The sequence below is a fragment of the Metopolophium dirhodum genome, chromosome 8 (assembly GCF_019925205.1).
Source record: "Metopolophium dirhodum isolate CAU chromosome 8, ASM1992520v1, whole genome shotgun sequence".
In the NCBI taxonomy this organism is placed as follows: Eukaryota; Metazoa; Arthropoda; class Insecta; order Hemiptera; family Aphididae; genus Metopolophium; species Metopolophium dirhodum.
In genome coordinates this window covers 20,881,526-20,905,511 of record NC_083567.1, presented here as the reverse complement: position 1 = coordinate 20,905,511, position 23,986 = coordinate 20,881,526, and the positions used below count along the sequence as shown (strand labels likewise).

The 23,986-nt window shown below is 38.6% G+C and overlaps 1 protein-coding gene across 1 annotated transcript; it reads left to right on the top strand.

Annotated features, from left to right (window-relative positions):
• The first annotated feature begins 6,668 nt into the window (after positions 1 to 6,668).
• Positions 6,669 to 22,735, top strand: LOC132950111 (ets DNA-binding protein pokkuri). The gene is given in 7 exon segments (XM_061021338.1): positions 6,669 to 7,229; positions 19,389 to 19,757; positions 19,923 to 20,390; positions 20,646 to 20,761; positions 20,763 to 20,874; positions 20,941 to 21,190; positions 21,265 to 22,735. Coding segments are annotated over 6 exon segments (1,614 nt in total). The 5' UTR covers positions 6,669 to 7,229; positions 19,389 to 19,408; the 3' UTR covers positions 21,584 to 22,735.
• Positions 22,736 to 23,986: the final 1,251 nt, after the last annotated feature.

The following is a 23,986-nucleotide window of genomic DNA, read 5'->3' as shown; positions in this document are numbered from 1 at the left end:
GTTAAACGTTAATGAGTTTACCTTCTACTAACTACTGTCTACTAAGTATAAGCCGAATGCATTTTAACAATAGTCAATCACATTATTATAGCTTCGCTTTTCGACAACAGGGCGACGTACACGTCCACAAATCGCGATTAAAAAAAGCATAAAATTGGCAGAATTTTTTATAATATACAACGTGAACACCATATAACCGTATAAAACTCGTACTTCGTAGTTAGTAGTGTACTGCAGTAAACTAATAATATTATTATTATAATAATTATGGTAGCATAATAAATACATATCATCAACTATGCGGTACATTGTACCACGTTAGTTTATAGAGTGACGTCATAGGAAGAAATCTTATCGGGCGTATTCCCCGCCGATAAAGCGGTATGTCCGGTATCCGTTTGTTTTATGTAATACGCATAGTGACGTCAAACTATGTACCGTGGTAAAAGCGTAGATAATAATCCCTTATCATCTGTTGGTAAAAGGTCGGATGCTTCCGAAAATGCTCGAACGGTATTTTATTAATATATCCTGGCTATATAATAAATAATAAATAATAAACTAAATACGAAGTAGTTATATAGTAGTTGTATATAGCTACACGTCATAGTAATATAAACGGTCGATAACGAGATGTGGAAGCGTTAAAATACTCGAAATATTTAGTTAATTTATATTTTATTTAATAAATAGCTCAGCTGTGTATATAATTGTGGAGGGATGCCGTGAAAATGTAAATCTCCGCTCCCATACAAGTCTTGGTTTTTAATTTTAACTTATAGGTAAATAGTTATGAGCTTTTGATCGGAACGGAAGTGCTTTTGATCATATTATATGTATAATATAATGCATATATAAAATACATGCTACTTCAGGTCTTCGGTCTTCATACGTTTAGCAATCGCCGTATAACTCGTAAAGCACAAAACGTTTCATCCACCATATTATTTGTAATTCGTATACACATATACATAGTATTTATATATATGGAATCGTTTATTATTTATAGGCATGTATTAATATATTATACCTACCTATTAATGTATTACACAACGATTGTAATTCAAACACGGATCGTATTGTTAACACATTCATTTTTCGAATATTGGAACTCTATATAATAATATTGCCATGTGCGGTGACATCAGCTCTCAATCGGTATATCTACTATGAATAACCCTACAGCTGGTATGAGATTGAGTAAATCCGATGATTTTAAACGTCTGTCATAAAATACCTCGTCGGGTTGGGGGGAGGAGGGGATTACGATTGCCACTCCAGGAAAGTGGATATCACTACAACAGCTAGTGCACGCCAGAGAGAAAATGTCACGCGGCTCCGGTTCGGGGGGCGCGCGGAGGGAGTCGACATGACACGCGTATAATGTAAGTATATAAAATATAAATATAGGAAACCCGCGAAGTGCGAAACCGTTGACGGCGACGGCGGATGACGTTAACGCGACGAGACCAGCGTGCGAATAACGATCACGTCGAGTGTGAAGAATGCGCGCGCATGTAACAATATTATATTATTATTAAATATATACATAATATATCCATGTGGTATAGTACACGACCGGGTAGGGCTTCCCGGATGGACCGAGTTATTTACGGACGACGGATGCGCGAGGTCGTAAGTCTCCCGCGGGCGTGTTGGAACGTCGTGTGGCTGTGTAGGGGGGGGGAATATCTTCACGCGCCGCGCCAGCAGATATTCCGCTGTAGGTACATATTTTCAATCTCGAGTATAGAAATAATAATGTAAGCTGACGTGCGTCCGAAAAAACCGACGGTACTTCCGGACCGAGATGCGCAAGTGCAAGCCTATTATAAATATGTAAAACAAAAACGGTTTATACGCAGCTACCGCGGTAATGCTGCACGTATAATACGCGTAGGTTATAAATTATAATAATAATCATGGTCGAAATAATTGTAGATGGACTGTGAGGGGGGAGGGGGGGGTAAACGGGACAAAAAACGAGTAGTAATCCCTCACCGAGGGTGACTATGGCGTGTATTGTTATTTAAACAAACGATGCTGCACGCGAGAAGAAGTAATGTTTACGTGGTTTCCCCTAAAGGAGCGCAGGTTCAAAATCAGAAAATTAAGTATATTATATAATATACGGGTGTATGGTATATTTATATGTTATTATAGTATATATAGTAGTACAAGTGCAGTAGCATTGACTAGTATAATATTATGGTAACAGTAGTAAATAGTAATAGTAGATTAGTATAGTAGTAGTATATAAGTAGTAGTAGTGGTACAAGTACAGCAATGATAGTAATAGTTGGTAATAGTTGTATAATAATAGTGTATGCGTCTGCTCCGTGTACCTATATAGATATTTGATATAATATATATCTATATTGTTATGTATAGTGATAGACTTATGCATTATATTATTGTACTGCCGGGACAGCGGTAGTGGTAACGACAGGCGGTTGCGGTGGTGCCCAGGAAATTGTTTTCAAACGGAGAGAATCGTTAAACCGTGACAGAAAACTATATGCCGGTCCAAGGACTCTTGTCGCGTTTTGATGCGGATGAGGAAAGAAATTACTATATTTTTTTTTATACATATATATATTTTCTACTTCCTTTTATATTCGTCGCGACATTCGATCGGTTTTATCGTCGTAACGATTTCGTTGTATTATAGGTAGGTAAGTTATTGTGTGCTGTACCAAGCGTGGTCGTCCATGTACGGCGGTGGTAATATCGTTACCGTACATCGGGTTTGTTATAATATTATAATAAATTATTTTTTTTTGCACGTGCAACTCGCACCACAGCAGCACGAAAATAACACAATCTATACGATCACCTATATAGACACGAAGCACTGCCAGTATATTAAAGTTGCTAATTTTGCCCGCGCGCCAATAAACCAATAAAGGGGCAAACTATATTATATTATTATTATTACAATTGCGAAGATCTCTGTTGCCGGTCCGACGGTCGACAGATAGTAGTCAATAGACAATAATGATAATATAATAAATTAATAATTAATAACAATAATAATAATTGATATAGGCGTATAAAACCGGAAATCATTTGTACTACACTCATATAATATATCTATACATATTTACTATACATTTTATAAATACGATACCTATATTTTAATCTCATACACCTATGCAATATGCACGGGATGAGTGGTGTAACCTAACCTAGCCTAACACCAAACGCCCTCCACCATTGCCTTTTTTCTGTACTCACAAGTATGATGTATTCGTGTCATTTGTATATTATATTCATACATGTACACTGTACAGTATACTTATCTCAATTCTCAGTACAAGATATATATTATGGTGGTTTTCAATATGTTTTTTATAGTCACTAACACCTACATGTCCTAATAAGTATCGCTATTGGTACCTATTTATCCTACACGGCATTTCACCCATGGATTCCACACATCGGTTAAGTATACTATATAAAGTATATGACGTTGTCATATATTTTCTCGTCAAATATATTGTTTCCTCTCAGTTTCCGGCATCTACGTAGTAGATAATACCTATAATAATAATGTGCATTCCTACACGTAATAATTAACATATATTTTATATTTTTATAGTACCACTGAAATAAAAAATAGTGTGATAAACAATACCTAACGATAATATAGTTTTAAAAATTGCATCTATATGTATACCTCCTATACTCGCCTGCCTACTATATTATGATATGATAATGACGTTGCGAAAGAGTTTACAGTATTTACAGATGTTAATAACATCATACTATTCAGTTTATCAGTACTTAACTTGAGGTGAACGCATTACGCTAGTATCCCAACTTCATTTTCAGATGAATTAGTGTAGTTCCACTTTTTTTTTTTAAATAATTAGGAATTTAGGATACATGGGACGGTACTTTATTAAATATTTAGGTGTTTTTTAAAAAATTACTAAGTACCTACTTTATTTTTTTAAAAAAGACTGCTTACAAAATGTGTGGAAGACGGAATGTTAATACCTGATACATCGATACGTGATAATCATGTAGACATTAATATGTCTCAAAATTTAACTCGGCCAATATTATGTGTCATCGTGGATTCTTGCGAAGAAGTACTGCAGATGATAAGTACCTATATGCTGTCCTAAAAGACAAGTAGACTTAACCTAATTTAGGTGAAAAAGATTCTCATTTATAGAAGCCTCCTACGGTTATATTCGATATTTTAACTATATAGGTAGGAACGAAAATAATTTTGTACTTGTGTCACCAGAGTACCTCTACTATAGTATAGTATTTCTTTTCCAAGTCAAGTGCTGATAACCGAGGATGGTGGATACTGACACACCTTACGACGTTCGCGGATCGTGTGTTCAATTTAATATAGGTACTTATACTTATATGTCTGATAATGACATAGTAAATCATATAGTTATTAATAAACACGTTCCAGCAATACACATATAGATGTATAATTACCTATTACTATTGGTATTATTGTTATAATGTGGCATTGTTGTTGCTTATATAAAAATATTATTATTATATGCATTTTATAATGTTCGCGACTATTGTAAACGAGCTACCGGCAAGCATTTTTGTGCGCTACATTCAGAGCGCTCGTTTCGTGCATAATATTAAATGTAAATCGATCATCGACGCATTCGTGAGCGATTAATGTACGGCAAACTGTCGCAGTTATATTATTATAATATAATATCATATTTTATCGATATTAATATATTGTCTCCGGCTGTAATTATTGTTATTCGGACTGTGTACGCCGCACACGATATCGTAAAATAATAATATGTAAGTGGTACGTTTGTATGCATATAAAACGTATATAATATTACATACATAGCTACTTAGGTACGCGCGTAATGTACACGTTCTAATTCCGCGAAACCGACAATTTAATCTCAATCTGTATTGTTCCGTTTTTATGCGTACATAAGCGTTCTCGCGAAACATTCCCTGCACAGTGCTGCACACCATTAATAATAATAATAATAATAATATACATCACATAATATTATTATGCGCATGTACATAGCGAGTGTAATATAATAATAAATAAAACGAGTTTTAGGCATTGCAATGATAGTGTTGTGTTCAGCTCACTTCTCGGAAAATAAATATTTTCCGTCCGGCAAAACTAGGCCATCGCGGTACGAGTTGCGACGACTGCGACGACGACGACTTAACCAACGAGTTTCCGTTTGTGACGAATATTACCATTAAACCATGTAATAATATTGTACCTACACTAAAATAATAATAATAATAATAATGTAATATCATCATCGCTGGGTATCAACGACTTTTGCGCATAATAATTCTATTTCACACTGTATTTTTCCCGTTTACTTTATCGTAGGTACCTACAGCACTTATTAATTTATATTATAATTTGTTAATAATATTATGCGGCGCGCCTATAGTCGCCCGCAGCCGCATATGTAGTAGGTACATTATTTTAATGGCCGGCAGGGCTCTTTTCCGTGATTACGATGTTACATCACCTCTATAATATTATATACCTTCACCGGTTTCGCGACCAGACGATCGACGCGCAAAAAACTACACCTACTGACCTATGTATTATTTCGAACTGTGAAAAGTGTATACGCTACGAGGGCTATAATTAAGTAGGTGTCTGCGTCGAAGTTACAATTTTATCGTGCATTTGTGTCTATATTCTGTGCGTTATCGTCAAAATAATTCGTCGATCTGACCGGAAGCGTAAAAACGCTAAAAGTTTTTACAAGTATTTCAATATTGTGTATAGTATTAATATAGTACTGTATTATATATTATAATAAAATATAATAATTTTATGCCCGTTGAAAAACAGCTTATAGGTGAAAACAGTAAACGCCGAAATAATACCCTCCTCCCGTCATTAGATTTTAATTTAATTTGTATTCGTTGCGTTGTTAATACGGATTGTCTGTTGGCATTTTTAAACTTGGATTACGTAATAGGACTAATTATTGAGCAAGTACGTAACACAGACTACGAAGAATATGAGATTTCGTTGAAAGGTTCGTTACAACCAACTCTTATAATATTTTAGGACGTACATAATAATATATGCTTAAAAGTCGAAATTGTGGCTGATTTGTATATTATTACAAATGGTTTGTTGAAAATAATAATGACCATCGTCATCGTTTTTAAACTGTTTTTGACGTTAACAACGAGATTGATTATTATTATTATTAGCAGTTCGCGATGACCATAAACTGTTTACCGCAAAATAATTGGCGAAAAAAAAAGAAAATGTATTATTATTATTTAAAAATAATACATAAGAGACGTTTCACAGATTACTTACACTCACACACACAAACATCAGTGGCGAATGGACAAATACGATACTAAGACTACAACTACTACTACTACTACTACTACTACTACTACAACAACTACTACTAATAATACTACTACTATTATTACTATTATTACTACTACTATCATTATTATTACTATTTATAATAATATTCTTCTACTACTACTACTACTACTACTACTACTACTACTATTACTACTAGTCTGTTGCGCGCAGCGTAAGTACGGCGTGCGCGCGCAACGCGGTACGATTATTATGTCGTGGAAGGGGCAACACTGAGAGCGATCCGCCGCCGCCGCCACGCTCTGTCGTATCACGCGTTCTGCACGACGCCCATACAATTATCAGCCGCGGCCGCGTCCGATTTTGTTGCCGTCAGGTTGCCGGTAGAGCATGTAGTGTCGTTCTTTCGTTCCGCGCACGACGACGTGATAATAACGACATATTATTATTAAATAATTTTTCAATCTGTTGACGTAAAATATTACGACCCGAGAGTTTTGTTACACGTAATATTGTTAATACTATTCTCGTTCCGTTCGCTTCCGCCAAATAATAATAATTTATTTTTAAAAAAACCCTCGTTCGACTGTGTTCACGCGCTGCGGTGCGTATTATAATTTGTTTTTCTCGCCCCGGGAAAATCGCGTTTTCCGCGTCTCCGTGGATTTTTGTGCGCATCGTGCGGTGATAGCAAAATAAGAAAAACCAGTTCGTCGCCGTCGTTACCTCTGTGTGTGCGTGCGCCGTGTACGATTTTACGCGCGTAGATGCATCGCCGTATGAACACCGTCGCAGCCAACACTCCAACGCCATCGTCATCTTGACACGGACAAACGGATTTCCTACTGCTGAGTTTATCGAGCACCGCGAACGTAAAAACCAAAAGGTACAGACTTTTAGATATTAAATACAGCGCTGTGCTGGACGCCTAGGGGTTCTTGTTTATTTATTTTTTAACTTCGATAAAATCATCGTCGTAGCGTGTTTGGAAAAAAAAATAATTTAACCGGTAGTGTTGACAGTCGTTTGCGGAAAATAAAATATCGTTGCATAACGCTTACGCACAGTATAATACCTCTCTGCCCTCGTAACATAATATACGTACCGATACATAATAATAATATTGTTATCATCGTTAGGTGGGTACGTAATACACGTTGTTAGGTACCTACGGTGGTGCACTGGCGTGCACGAAGCCTTTACATAATAACCCCGTGCTCGTAACACGGTCGGACCGATAACAAGTTTTTTTTTTCTGCTTTTAATTTTAATTTTTTTTTTGTATCGTCTGCGTCTTCGCCCACCGTCCGTGCCAAACTCGCTATTACGCAAAACAAGTAGGCGGTAATACGAACCGTCGAAACGACTATAATGTAGGGCACAGACTATGGAAGGGTGCCCGCCGGTGTTTGATGGGGTGCACACTGCACTTTACACACCGTCGGCGTGGTCCCTAACAGGTGTCACCCCGTCGGCGTGCGAAAAAGAGGGTTCCGTCTGTAACAGGCGATCGTATAATAGGTATGCAATAATGATAATAATAATAATATCGTCGGCGGGGAAACGGTGCGTAGTGGTAACCGTGATACGGTTTACGACGATTTGTTTTGTTTTTCCGAGTTTTTCCGTTCGGTCGCCGTCTCAGCGGCGTACGGCGAAAAAACAAAACGGAATAACCGCGCGCACGCACACACGCATAACGTCGCGCGCGCGCGCGTCGAAAGGGTTGGCCGCACTGGTTATTGGTCACGCACGTCACACGAGCAGCAGCAGGCCAGTCTGTGGCGTCGTCGCCGCCGCCGCTCGTATTTCCTGTTCCGCGATCATAACGATTGTGTCGTATATAATAATAATAATAATAATATACGCAGTCGTAGGTGTGTGTGTGTGTGTTTGCCCGGAGCAGCTTCGGCGGCTGTTGCCGTAGAGGAAGAGTGGTTAGGACGCGCGGCGTGTGGTGTGGTGTATTCGGTTGCGTCGGCGGTGTAGTGCGCACGGGAGGAAGGAGTGTGCGCGGGACACGGACTAGGCGGCCGGCGAGAGAGGGCTCCCGGAGACGACGACGACGGCAAGATGCGTTCTTTTCCGCCACCGCCTCCCTTTCTCGTCGAACGCTATTGTCCTACGGTTGACCTTGACTACGCACACACGCACACACTTATACACACGACCGGATTCCGGACGGACTTCCACGACGCAGACACACTCACACACACGCGCATACTGGCCGCCGAAGTCGGTATATGGTCGTTACGTGAAAAAAAAAACATAAATACATAATAATAATAAACGATATTTTACGCGTATTTCCCGGCGGCGCGCGTTGTCGTTTGGGTTTATTTCTTGCCTGCCCATTCGCGTTTCGGGGGGGAGGGTCAAGGATTTTGTTTTCGCATTCCGTCGCCGTGTGCTCCGCGATCGCCGCGCGCAAGACGTACAACAACACTTCCCGTGTTTGTTGTTTTCGCGAATTCTCATTCTCGGGATTTTTTTTTTGTTTGCTTGTATATTTTCCTTTTCCAATAACAACACACGCGCATCATTCGCACCGCAAATATTTTATACTGTCGACGATCACAACAACTCACGATAATTTAATAATATGATTATAACTACGATCATAGCTATATAGAGTTATGCGATCCAACGACGGACGGTGATAGTGATATTAATAATGTTTTACATTATTATTTTTGTATTGTGGCCGAGAGTGTGTGTGTGTGTGTGTCGTCGCGAGCGAAGGAGAAAAAATTTTCGTCCGCCGGATTGTTACAGACTCCTTGCTTCATATAGGAAGTGGGAGAGACGACAAAGAAGACGCACACTTTGTGTTTGTGTGTGCGCGCGCGTGTTTTTGGGAAGCTGCCGTCGCAGCCGGTGGAATGTAACGATGGGTCTACAACACTACGGGTTCGCGGCGGCGGTGCGCGAGGGGGTTCGGAGATGGCGGGTGGAATTGATGGCCGCGCGCTGCGGTGCGGTGCGGTGGCGGAGGGACTAAGAAAAAAAGGAAACGGCCCCGTTCCCACGGTTCGGTGTCTGGGGCGCCCCGTCAGTGTGTGTGTGTGTGCGTTTGTGTGTTCCTCTCCGGTGTTGTGTCGGTGGTGCATGTGTGAAGGGAGAGGACAAGGGATTCCTTATTTATTTTTTCTTCACTTCTCTTTTCTCTTTATCACCGCCGCCGCCGCCACAATCACCGCACCCCTACGACACCCGACGACGCGGAACACCTGCTCTCTCTCCTCTCTTTCTCGTCGCAGTGCACAAAAGGGACGCCCCCGCCGCGCTGGGGAGAAAAATCTCCACTAGATGACACATATTTTTCTTTTAATATTTCCGTCCCCCCTCGTAGGCCGTTATTCGGTGTTTGATTTTTATTCGTTTCCGAACGTCGGTCGTGACCGGGTCGTCGTTTTTCCAACAACACTTAACCACCGCCTCGTCCTGTCCGTCATTCACAGCGCTTGCAGGTGACCGACTTTTTAGTCTCTGGGTACGTGCAATTTTTTTTCTTATTTAAATAATGGTATTGTGACATAACGTCCGCAGGATATCGGATGCGCGCTCGGGGTTAATAAGGTCAATTTTTCCATTTCACAATCGACGACAGCGAATTATACATTTATTTATTTTACCTTATACATATTTAATTAAATAAATTATAATTATAATTAGTTAAATGTAAATGTTGTGGCTTCCGGTGATCCGATCCTGGGCTACAGCACACAATATTATATACTCAAGTGACATCACAACACTTGTCACGAAATAACATAGTCTAAATTATTACGATTTGGTTTTGGCTTTTTCTAAGAACAAATCGTGGAGGGCCTCTAGTTTTTCCTTATTTTACTCTATCCACTTGCACCGCTGCCAATCGGCCAAAGCAGCACCGCAGATTTTTGTCGTGCACGCAAAGCAACGACATGGAAGCGCCGCCACACAAGCCAAGTGAAACCCGTTTGGGTCTCCTCTCTCGACATATGGCGGCGGGGTAACATGACCTGTTGCTGCGTGCGCCGTAGAGCGGAAGTTCCTATTACGTATGTGTGTGTGTGTGTAGTCCCGGGACAAAGAACCGCGTTTACCGCCTCCGTTCAAGGTTAACCGCCGCCGCGTCTCGGTTTTCCTTCTGTGTGCATATTAAAATATCGCGTGTGTGTGTTGCTTCGTGAACACGAAACGAAACGAAAATCAAAAATTTTCCACCCGTATTCGATATCCTGCTGCGCCGATAAGGAATACCGAAGTGTGCTTGAAAGTTGATGGCAGTCGCAGTGCCGACTGCTGTTTGAAAATACTATATAATATTATAATATTATCAACGATAATCGACGACAATATTTACATTAAGACCATCACAGTTTTTTTTATTAGAAATAATGAATATTCTGCGCGCTCATAATATAATTTATTACCATGGCCTATGCGACGACGGTCGTGTTCTAAAGCGGAAGAATATTATAATATTACACCAAACGAGGGCACACACACACACACACACACACGGCAAATACAACCACCGCGGCGGTGTTGTGCGGTCAAAAAGACGTATAAATGTGTATAATAATATTGTTGAAATACCGGCGACGGACCGCGCACGCGTTTCCCGTACGACCGGAAGTGTATTTCTACCGCGGCGACGGCGATACATAACACGGTTTATTATGTTTGATATATTGTATGTACGAATTTTTTAATTTTTTTGTGGGCAACGACGGGAAGTGCACGCCAAGAAGTTTTTGTGGTACGCCGCCGTTGTTTTACCGTTCTATTTTTACGATCCGTGCGTGTCTAAAACCGTCGTCGTCTTCGTTGTGTGGTGTTGGTCGTCGTCGTCGTCGTGTCTATTATGAAAAACACAAAATAATAATAATAATATGAGACGACGACAACGATACTATTTCATTATTCCGTCTAAAAAACGGGCGCGCTGCGAAAAATCCTATAAATAACATAAATATTAATCTCGTACATGGACACGTACGCGTAACAATAATAATTTATTATTATCGAATACAAGCGACAACGTTGTACAACATTATCATGGCAAACTGATTATTACGTTTACTAACCGCGATTTCCGTACCATACATTTTGAACGACTGACGGACATATTTTTATTATTTACGTTTGACAGAGAAACGAATGGATAATTTTACAGCGTGCAAAAATCGCTTGTCCGAATATTATTGGAGGAAAAATATTATCGTCCTTAAAAAAGTAAAATATATACAATAAAATATTATTTTATTATAAATTGTAATAATAATAATATAACTACAGTAGTCGTGTGTTATCGGGCCGCTTACGACCATCGTTTCCAACTTTCGTCCACTGCCGACGACGATAGTTCTTCCGCCGGCGTGCCCCAAAATAAAATATGATGAACCAATGCATTTTTTTCATATTTTATTTTTATAAAACGATTTCTCTCCACAATAACATTATAGTATTATACAATGTTTATCGTGTACATTCTTCCGCGTTTTACTGAGGTTAACCTATGTCGGTTAACCTACTAACGACGACGACGATACGACGTACAATCAAATCGCGTTGTTGTTAACTCGCGGGGTCTATTATTATTAAAATATCATATGAAAACGATTGTTATTTGTTGATAACAATAGTATACGTTTATAATATCGTTGTGCTATAGTTCGACGGCCATCCGATTAACGTGTTGTAAAATATTAATATGATATTATAATATTATAAAATTTAATACGGTTTTTATCGGTACGTACATCGTCGTCTTCCTCGTCAGCCCGCCGCCGCGTCGTCGTTTAATAATAATTACCATATTTACGATATTATTTATAATTCTAGGAATTACTCGTTATTTTTAAGCAATCATAAAATATGTTAATTTATTAGAGATAAGACATTCGATTTTCTTTATGTTTCGTGCAATCTCTGGTCCGTTTCTTGTCATCCGTATGTTTTAATTGTACTTTTTATCTAACCGTGACGTTTATTTTTTTTTCTTTTAATTCGGTGAACTTTAAACGATTTATTGAGGCCAAATCACTGTTAATCGTTCCAACTTCCAATATATCCTCAGCGCGCAACGGTTCTATAGTAAAATTAATAGACAATGATGAAATCATTTCCAAGTACCTTATAAAAAAAAAACATTCATCCTCAACTTAGAATCAGCGCATAGTATTATTTATGTTTCAAGCATCTCATAAACAAATATCGTTAAAATGGTTTAGCAAAAACAGCTTTCGATGCATTCAAAGAACCTTTATCGTCTGGTACGTAGTAGATCTATGACGTAACGATGGGAGACGTAGTTTGAGTAGGTATGGTTGTGGTTCTATTATTACCAGCCGATAGTACCGCGGTTAATGTCCGGAAGGGTTTACATGTATCTATTTTTAACCGTTCGATTTTTTTTTTGTTTGAGACTTTACCCCACTGAGCCGGAAGAGCGTAAAAGAAACGATATCGCCCCAAGATATATTATTATAGTTTATACTTACGCACTTTTACTTAATGAACCATCTGACTGTCTGTTTCCCACAAGGGTTTTACGTGAATTCGGTATTTGCTGCAAAAAAACTACTCTTTTCTATAATAGGAAGAAGTTGTACGCGTTATGCATTAACTCGTATGCGGAAGATTATTCATATTATTAATTAGTTGTCGTTTCGAGAAGTGTAAGTTATAAGCTCGAGAAATGTTAATTATTACGTTGTACGTACCTACCATAGAAAATATAATTTCATCATTTATCATCGACGGACTCGTATATGAAAAATGTGTTGAGCAAATGTAAAGTATTTAATAATGTTAATATATTTGGCCGGCTCACGAAAACTCGTTTTGAATTTAGGTGACGAAAAATTATGCACTATTTATCTATTCTATTTATTATTATTATTATTTTCGGTTCCATTTCCTCTTCATGGCGGCGGTTCAAGGTTTTTTTCGAAGGTTCTTATTTTTGACAAACACCGGAAATCCCGTTATTTCGTTTGCGCGTCCCCTCGTTTACCTGCCACCTTGTCTTGGTTTAAGTTCGAGGGCAATTTTCGCGCTGTAGTAGAAAATTCACTCCGGAAATCTTATCGGTAGCGGCACAGGATGCGCACCGTACAGGACGACCTCCGGTCGTCTATAAGGGGAACGAAAAGAAAAAAAATACTAATAACGTGCATAATAATGACGTGGTGTATACATAATATTGTAAATACCGGAAGTACCGGAACGGAAACGCTGTACAATGTGGTTTTACACCTACCTACTGACGGTTGGTAAATTACGTTAATAATAATTTTTAGTCAAGACTCTATGAAGAAGAAAAATATATTTTATGATATGTCTTGTCGTCAATCGCGTTATTGGTCCATCTTATAGATAATAAGTAATTGTTATTTATTATTGATATAGCGGTCTACACTGTTTTAGGGAGAACGGAGAACCTGGCCCCAAAAATCCAACGAATCTTACAAATCCTTACAAAATGTCTGGTAAAAGTCCGTCCCCAGCACTGAGCATATAATATCATATATATTATTGTTTTATGATAATATTGAACGGTATACGTTTTAGACTTGTTTTTCGGTTTTAAAACTATTTGTAGCCAATACAATTTGTTAATACTAAAAGGCTTCTCATTTTTGTTTTTTACGGTGAACTTAATATTATTATTCTTGGTTATTACACTATTACTACAGTATACTACTACTGTAGTTCTGGTATATTGCATTATCGCATTTCCGTTTTGACGATTTCCGCGTAGACGATCACCTTGCGAGACGAACACGCCCACACCGTGTGTGCGTGCGTGAGTGTATCCCCACCGGAGACTGCTTGAAAAATAAAAAACCTACACACGTTGAGTACGCGTGCAAACCTGCGGCGCTGGTCGTGTTCGTTGAAATTACGTCATGCGTCGGTTTTTTCCCCTTAAAAAAATTGTCTTTACCCGGAAAACGACGATGATGACAACAACCGTCGGGTGGTTGAGTGTGAAAATGTCGCGTTTATTAACTCGTTCTCGCTTAATTTATATATTTATTACTTTTTGTCATATTTTTGGATAATTTTTTTTCCGCATAATCGGTCTGGACGTCTTGTAAAACGTCATTACAGGCAGTTGTAGTCGTCGTCGCGCGCCACCAGTCATCGCCCAATATCACTGCCGTAGAAAACCAATAAACGGTCCGTTTTCTTTTTCTTTTCACTTGCTGAACGTATTGTCGTTTTTTTATTACTCATGTGTGTGTGTGATGTGTGACGTGTGTGATTCGATGGTATAACAACAAGAGATCGGTCGGGTTCGTCCGCCTCGAATGATAATAATAATAATATATCTGCGGTACGTAAATAATTTTTTTTCGATAATGCAGGGGAGGGTATTTTACTCAAAACAGACGGGCTTGGTTTGTATCTTGGCGAGACGATGCGCCGGTCACGCGATCGGATATATTATTGTAAAATTATATCGTTTTAACCGTACAAGCACGTCGTTTTTTTGTAAATATTTATAACGTCGTCATCATTACAATATTATTAATATTATTTTCTTTACCGGGCACGTCGTAACGAAAACTTTGTTGTTTAATCAGAAGCGTACCGCCGCCCGCCACTACTGTTTGCATAACAAACTTGCACGTCCTCGGCGGACGGCGGTCATCGTCCGCTTGCGCGTAAACACAAAGCTGCGCACATTTCCGAAAACGCACGAAATCCTCCGACCACTCGCGCTAACGAAAAGCCGGCTTCTTTTTTTGTACGACCGCGACGATGGCGTAATAATATCATAGTATTTATTTTGTAAAATGTAAACTGCCGGAGTATTGAACAATAATGATTGTGGTACGCGCGTTTCTTCTCGGACATGGTATTATTATTATTATTATTATTATGTTTGTTGACGACGCTATCTGAAAACGAAACGTGTAATAATAATATAATGTAATTATGTCTAAAATAACATAATACGGTGTAGATAAAATTCGATAAGCGTAATACATTATTAATACGGTGTATAACGAAATATGGGAGGAAAAGGTCGGAAGAATGCAATTACCGCGCCGTCGCGTAAGAAATAGCGTTTCCGGCTGCGCCCGTTTCTCGCAAGCACACACACACACTAAACACACGACACACCGCACATTGCCATGTGCACAGTACGCATAATAACACACACGTACGTTATAATGCACAAACGTGTATAATATGGTAATCAATTCGTTTGACCTTCCTACCGGGTGTACCCGGATCCTGGTTCGGGTTCGAAGCGCATACCGTGTGCGAGTCGAATAAAATGGCCAACAGGCGCGTAGAATTCGCGTAGAGCTCGGCCACGTTTTTCCACGCTGCTACATAATAGGATATCGTCGGACGGTATAGTTTTTCAACCGTTTGATTTATTATCGATTAGTTATAATTTATAAATTATTATAGTATGGCGATTTACTGTTCGGGTTATTATTATTGTTGGTAACGGCTCCTCTCTCACTCGGCTCTCTCTCTCTCTCCGTCTTCCGAGACCGTATAGCGAGTAACGAGTATAATATAAAGCATTAGTAATAATATTATAGTTAAGTAACATAATATTATTTCGTTATCGTCGCAATTATTATTGTGTTCGCGACCTTTAGCTACACTCGGCCGTGTGTGCGCTGTCGATGATAACGGGGAACGAGCGCAAACTATCTCGAATTTTAATAATAATAGTTAATTATTGTTGTATGATATCCAGGCGATGTACGACGAAAACAACGTGATTTCACGCATGTATTTTGTTGCACCTCGTAATAATCGTACAACGTTGTATTCTCGGCGATTACTACGCCGGGAATGACGACGACAGGTGTGTTTCTCTATAGTCTGTGGCATTCGGAAACGCGACAATGTTGAAATATCCCAATAACCCTATAAGCGTCGCATAGGTACTATTATACAACAACTGCCTACAGTATAATAGACGAGTGTGTGCCCCTCGAATAGTGTACACTGTACAACGCTGCCGAGTATCATTATTGTTTGTCGTCCGACGTACTTTGAGATCGACGCGTTCGGCGGCTGTTTTGGCCACGCTACGCTGTACACACAATAACAGAAATAAATTGTTATCCCCCGAGAGGAGTATGGTATAACGTGTACGGCATATTATTTACCAACGACTAGCCATGTTCGTCGTATGCGGCGACTACAACTACTAATAAACAGTCATAATAATAATTATTGTAATGTACACACACATACACACACACACGCGCGGACGACACGACCGTTCTGCTGTCGTTAAGGTTGAGCCGCGCACATGATACGACAATAATATTATAATAATAGTATGACCGGTTCGGTCGGGAAACGACAAAAAGTAAAAAAAATTATAAAAAATATAATGAGCCGTCGTCGTTGTCTCGTTAGTGCTAAACGAGTTTCGCGATACGAAGACGAGGACGGCGACGGCATTTCAATAATAATAATAATAATAATTGGATTGCTGATAAAATTAATTGTATGCAATGTACATATTTTTCGGTGAGTGTTCGAAACTTCGTTCGCCGGTCGGTAATGATATTATTGAAAAATCGGTTGTCGTCGTTGGGAAACGACGATATCCATTAACACTGCGGTATTTTAATAATATATATTATTATTATTATTGTTTTGTTGTTCAAGGAAACCAGAACGGTATTTTTTCCGTGTCAAAGCGCGCTTTGCGGTTTTTTTGGTTTCCTGATAGAAATGTAGAATACGACCCGACGGCGGTACATTTCGGAATCGACGACACATGAAATAAATAACAATTAAAAAATATTATTATTTGCTGTCGTCTGTCGAACACGCTTTCCATCACCCCCCCCCCCCCCCCATACTTCCCTTCACACACGTATTGTGCGTAAAACAATATGATATTATGCACGTATAATAATACCTAATAATACCCGTACATAATCCAATACAATTATAACGTTATTAGTTATTACAAATTTCATAATAATATTATACATCGTGAATTTATGTGACGCATTCTTTGTCACGGCATTTCTCGCCACCGCACTCCGCCATACAGTGTGTGATCGTTCCGGGAACGACGTATACGCGAAATCCCACGCGGAATTCTACAGAGTGCTGCTCGCAGTGTCTGTTGGTGAGATGTGTTAAGTGCCAAAGGGGGGGGGGGGGGGAGGGGGGGTGTACTCAAACCGGAGCGCTAGACGAAAGACGAAGAAATACAGTCGAACAAAAAATTATAAAAAAAATTGTATGTAACCAGAGGACGGGACTTCGAATAACGCGCGACCGTCGTGATATACAGAGTGAGCAACATGTGTTTTCCCGTGAATTCATGATACCTATAGGAAAACGGAAAAACGGTGGTCCACCCAGCATGTATTATGTACGAAGGGCGTTAAATCTACTTGGGAGGGCGTATTTTCTATTTGCGTACAATATGATTATAATGTGTACCTACTGTACCTACATACTTTCCGGTCGCGCTCTGTATGAGCGAGCGAGTGCGGTAGAAAATAATTTGTTATTCGTTCGTACTTCGTATACGACACGAAGGAACGTCGTGTATGTAAAAACCGATTTCGGTTCCACTGCGGGTTATCGACCATCGGGGGTTATCATCATCCGTAGCAACAACTATTCGCTTATCACTTATTCACGTTCCGTTTTTCAATAAATTCGTCGTCGACTCAACTGCACCAACAAAAGTCAAAACGCCGGTGGACTAACTAGTTGTAGTGTGTGGTTTACTAGGAATTTTATTTACCGTAATATAGTACAAATCAACATCGACGTGCATTTCCGTCATTAGTTACTATTATTTATTATCAGTAGTAATTAATCGGTTTCGCGCACACGTACGTGAGTACTTACAATCTTGCTTCCGCACAACCTCATGCTATTCACACAACCGCACAATACGTTTTTCCGCGTCTCAAACTAGGTTTAGTTGTCCCGGCGGTAATTTTACTCTCTCTCTCTCAAAAATACCTTAAATATTACGACCTGCGCTATACATACTGCTGGTGGGTTTCAGATTTTTACGATCAAAATCAGTACCTTACGTGGAAAGCGGACAAAAATCTGTTGCGAAACGGTGGCTTCTTTTTTCGGCAACAGGTTATAATACCTGCTGTGGTGCGCCCCGTCGCGTGTTGCGCAATAGCCGCGTGGGAGAGTATAATGTAGTTTTATTTTGAACGTATTCTCCGTTTTTTTTATATTTTTATATTGTATCTTGTTTCGGTCTCGAGACCTATAAAATTGGTAGTACAATCGTTGTCAACATCTACCGTCGTCGTGTTGTGTGTCGATTACGTTTACCGATGCGCTTCTTTTTTTATATAGGTACTATGTTCGACCGACAATAGGATTTAATAGCTGCATGGTACCTATATTGTATAATAGTACCTTATAGTGTGTGTAATTTGTGCGGTTTATCGAATTCGTATAGGCTGGCGGAACGTGAAAAAAAAAAACCACAGACAACGGTACAGAAGACGACCGAACTGATCTTGTATAATAAAATATAATATATATTGAGAGAGAGAAAGAGAAATAGAGAACAGGTAAACATGACAGTATAGGACCTATAGTAGGTCCTATCTACGCGTATTATATGAAAATCATACCTTCCGAAACATACGGATGCGCACAATAGACGGCGAGCCAACACAGCAGTCAGCAGCACCCGGGACCGTTATGGAAATAGTTACAAACGCAACGTATTTTGGCAACAATCACCGATGGATTTCTTGTCGATCTAGGGTGACCGAATACCCGTTTTGTTTTTCTTTTTATGCATATTTTAGTACGTTTTCTCTGGGCGATCCCCGCATTTTTTTATCGTCGAGTTTAAGTCAGACCTTAACCGTAACCACTACAACAGTATATATACCTACTATATATTCTATATAACATAACCGATATTATTAATCTCGAACATTATAAATATAGCCGTGAACGAAAATAATTTCAACAATTATTATTATTCGGAATATTTATTATATCGCTCGTTATTGACAGGTGTAATAAATTCGTCATTTTTTTTATGTTTCAGATCGATCCTCTAAAGGCATCATGAAATTGATGCCCCTGACTCCGGGTCAGGTGTCAACGATAACGCGGCACGGCGGTGGCGTCGGCGTCAGCGGTGGCCTAGGCAGTGGCCTAAGTGGTGGTGCTGCAGTCGGCGGCGGTGCGACCAACGGCGGCACCACCGGCGGCCCAGGCATGACCAACAACGCGGCCGCCGCGGCGTTCGTGTTCAACAGCGGTGCAGCGGCCGCCGCTGACCTGTTCTGGCGTTACCACCATCACCACCCGCACCACGGTGGTGCCTTTAACTTCCCGCCTTCGCCAACCCTGTTGCCACCCACTCCGTTCCCGTCGCCACTCGACTTCAAACACCACTTGCCAGCCAACCTTAGTGAGTGTAAATATAATATTATGCTATGCACAGTATCCTAAAAACTCGTTCTCGAAAACGGGAATGAATTAATTAAATGTTGTGAATCCCGCAAGACACGTGTCCTGAGCGGGCGGAAAACCGTTTTATAACACCAGTATTTGATTGTTTCTCTCGTTTGCACAGTTACCGACCCGAGAATCTGGACCAAAGAGGACGTGACCACGTTCATACAGTGGGCTGAAGTTGAATTCGACTTGCCGCGATTCGAAACTGAACTGTTCCAGATGAACGGGAAAGCGCTGTGCCTATTGACCAAACAGGACCTGGGCGAACGGTGTCCGGGTGCCGGCGACCTGCTCTACAACGTGCTGCAACTGTTGCGGCGCGGCGGTGACATGATGGGCACCGGAAGTGCCGGACACCTGCCCGGCAGCCCAGTCGCCTCGCACTTCCCTTTCAGCCCCACGTGGTGTCTGCCGGCACCTTCTTCGCCGGCCGTCCTCAGCCCGGCTCCGTCCATAGACAGCCAGTCGGACAGCCCCCGGCACCTGGACTACCACCATCAGCAGCCGCCGGTCGGCTCCACCACAACCACAGTCGGCCACCACCTCACGCCCAGCGTGTCTATATTCCCGACGACTCCGACAATTGGTAAGTCGTAAATCGTAAATTTTAATATAGTTCCTGCCACACTTTCAATTCAGTATAATAAATGTGTCATCACAATATCGTCTACACGACTACACGTTGACGATTTGACATTAATAAAATTGGCACTGAAATTACATTTAAACAAGTACATATCATGTAATTTCTACCAGATGCGCCCTGTAAACACGCACCTTAGGTGCACCTGCTTACCGAATTTGGAACAATAATATTTATGGTCGTGTGTTTTCCGTTTAGGATACTCTAACAATGGCGGCACGAGCTCTGGCGGCAGCAATCAATCCGATTCCGACCCAGAAGAATCGTCTGCTAGCAGTGGCACGCTGAACTTACCGCCGCCCACGCCTACCACCCCCGTCTTCATCAACGTCACCACCGCCATACTCTCCTTCTACGCCCAAACAGTCGAACGGAAATATATTCTTCCCGTCTGGCGGCGATTCAAACTCAATCGAACCAAATACAAGTATGTTGCTGTTGTTTACCAAACAAGTTCGTTTCGATTGATTAACACGTGCCTCTTTGTTTACAGATGGTCGACTCTTGTGGGATTTCCTACAGCAACTGCTGAACGATGGTCAACAGCGTTTCACCGGCTTCATAGCGTGGAAAAACCAAGAAATGGGAGTGTTCAAGATTGTCGACCCCCCGGGTCTGGCCAAACTGTGGGGCATACAGAAGAACCACTTGTCCATGAACTACGATAAAATGTCCAGAGCCTTGCGTTACTATTACAGGGTAAACATCCTCAGGAAGGTGCAGGGCGAAAGACACTGTTACCAGTAAGTTAATATTTTTTATTTTTGGATTTTCTTCCATGTGACATTGTTAATTAACATCATTTTTATCTGTGTAGGTTTCTTCGTAACCCCAGCGAATTAAAATGCATAAAAAATATATCTCTATTGCGTCAACAAATGGCATCCACGCCTCAAACTCCAACTACAACTACTCCCAAACTCGAATCAACAGGAGATGTATCTGATGAAGACTATAAACCAACCGACTTGAGCATGTCATGTCCACCCAGCTCGTGGCAGGAAGGACCTCAAGACTTGTCAACAGCGTCGACTAGTTCATCAATGCAACTGCAACTTAACATGTCTACTTCGATGACCCCACCAGTATCTTCTGGAATGACGAAAGCAGCTCTTAAACTTGAACAAGCTTCATAAAGCAGCTGCCAAAATCCTCCCTCCCCCACCGTGCGCCTTTATTAAATCAGCGTATACAAGTTTTACTCAAGAAAAAAGTCTTTATTATATATATATATATTTTTTCTTAATATGTTACCAAGTCGAATGTTTTATTTTGTACGCTAACCACGAACTATTTCCATACATATTTCCTAATGGTATGTTCGGGGTGCAATCCACACAGGGTATTTTATTATATCCAAATAAATAATAATAATAATAATAACAAGATTTAGTAGTACTAAATATGTCAGAGTTATTAACAGTCTCCGACTGCGCCAATGGCACATCCTTAAGACTGTCGCACAACGAAATATACACAGCGCAACGAATATGATGCTTGCATCCGAAGAATGTTACGTTACCAGTAGTATATTATGGATTTTTTTTTATAATTAATTTAAAAAAAAATTGACTGACATTATTAAACGCAGTTGACTAGTAAAAGTTTATGCGAGAAAAACACGTCTGAGACTTTGGATTATATTTTTATACAGTTATATATAGCCGAATATATTTTAAGATTTACATTTTTAATTATGTATAAGCAAATAGGTGATTGATATAAACAAAAGTGTCTTCCTCAGTATAGAAAATTAAAAGTTAATAAGAGTAAATAGTAATTAAAAAAAAATGTTGTTATAATTTGTTGAATCATGTACATATGTCTATTTAAATAAATTTATTATTATTATTATTATTATTATTTTATTATTATACATACATAATAAATAAATAAATATATATATATATATTTTTTTTAAGTGTATTAACTTAATCAAATACCTCATAAGTTTATTACTAATTAGGTTATTAAATTGTTAAAAAAAAAAACTAAAATACATTTACTCCATTGCCCAAATTGTAATGTACATGCTGTAATGTCTTTCAATCATGTACGGCCAAATCCGTACATATTTATGTATTGTATTATAATTATTTATAACAATTATACATTGAAAATGTGATGCCCCAAATTTGTTCTGTACAAACACAGGTTAAATTAAATTAGGTTTGACTTGTGTTGGGTAATTAAAAAAAAAATATGTATAATTTTTTTTTATCTACTTTAACAAGACTTGTTGTTTTTGATGTTCATTTTATATAATAATATATAAAAGTATAAATAACTGTTGTCTTCGATACATTTTTAATTATAAGCTAACATTCCTCATAATAAATCGTAATCCTTTAAATCTTTTTTTTTTTAATATTATTAAATATTTTTGCAAAATTGCATATTAGAACCATTTCAATAAGGCCTATATAATATATAACAGTTATATACATTTTTATTTTTCAAAATTTTGTATTGCGATCATGTCAGGAAAGAGGAATATGTTAATTTTATTTGTAACACGACTGTGTAATTGACTTACTATTCGTGAATAGTTCAATTTTGTATTAATTACATTAATAATTATTAATTTTTTTTCTTGTTGTATTTTGTAGTAGTATTATTATATGAATGGTCTCATATTCAGGGTTTAAAGAAAATACATTTATATAATATTTTATTTTAGAGTTTATGTACATTAAGCTCACTTGTTGTAAACTCACGGGTAAAATTTTTAAGAATTTGTTTTTTTTCTTTTTGGAAACGATTTTCATTGCTTGTATGTTGTTTTGTAGAGGTTTAAAATTATTACTTATTGATCTCTAAAATAAAAGAAAAAATTAAAAATTATTAAAACCCTAAAGATAAATAGTTATTTTGTAGTACATACTATATTATTATGTATAAATATATTAATTTTCTTTTTTAGTAGCAAATATAGAATCAAAGACCTGAGATGTTTGTTGCATTTGATTAAATGAAAATAAATTAAGATTTTTTTCGTTGTAAATATTTATATATAAAAATATAAAATATTGTAAAATATTTTTGAAACAAAAATTGTTTATTTGTTTGGTTTTTGTGATCATATTATAATACATACATTTTTCATTTGTGCAAAATAACACATTGAATTATGAGCCATTTTTGTATGGAAATAAAATGTGTATACATTTGAAGAAAACTGTTATATCATGTGGGTACAGTACTAAAGTGTCACACTTATTACTTATACCACAAAAGTCAGGCACTTACTAGTTGCCAGTCGAAAAGAAAAGTTGGAAATAACTTACAAGTTATAATTTTTGGCAACTTCTAACCTGAACTGATTATTTATTTATAATTATCTCTTCAGTGACTAATATAGCTAGTTTGAATTTTGGTATTTCACAAAGTAACAACTAACAATTTATATTTTGGACATACCTAAAGGTATAAAAAAAATACACAATAAACAAATTACTTTTTGGAACAGCACTCATACTAAAATTTTTAACGAAATACAAAAAAATATACACATTTTAAGAAAAACCTAGTGTATTAAA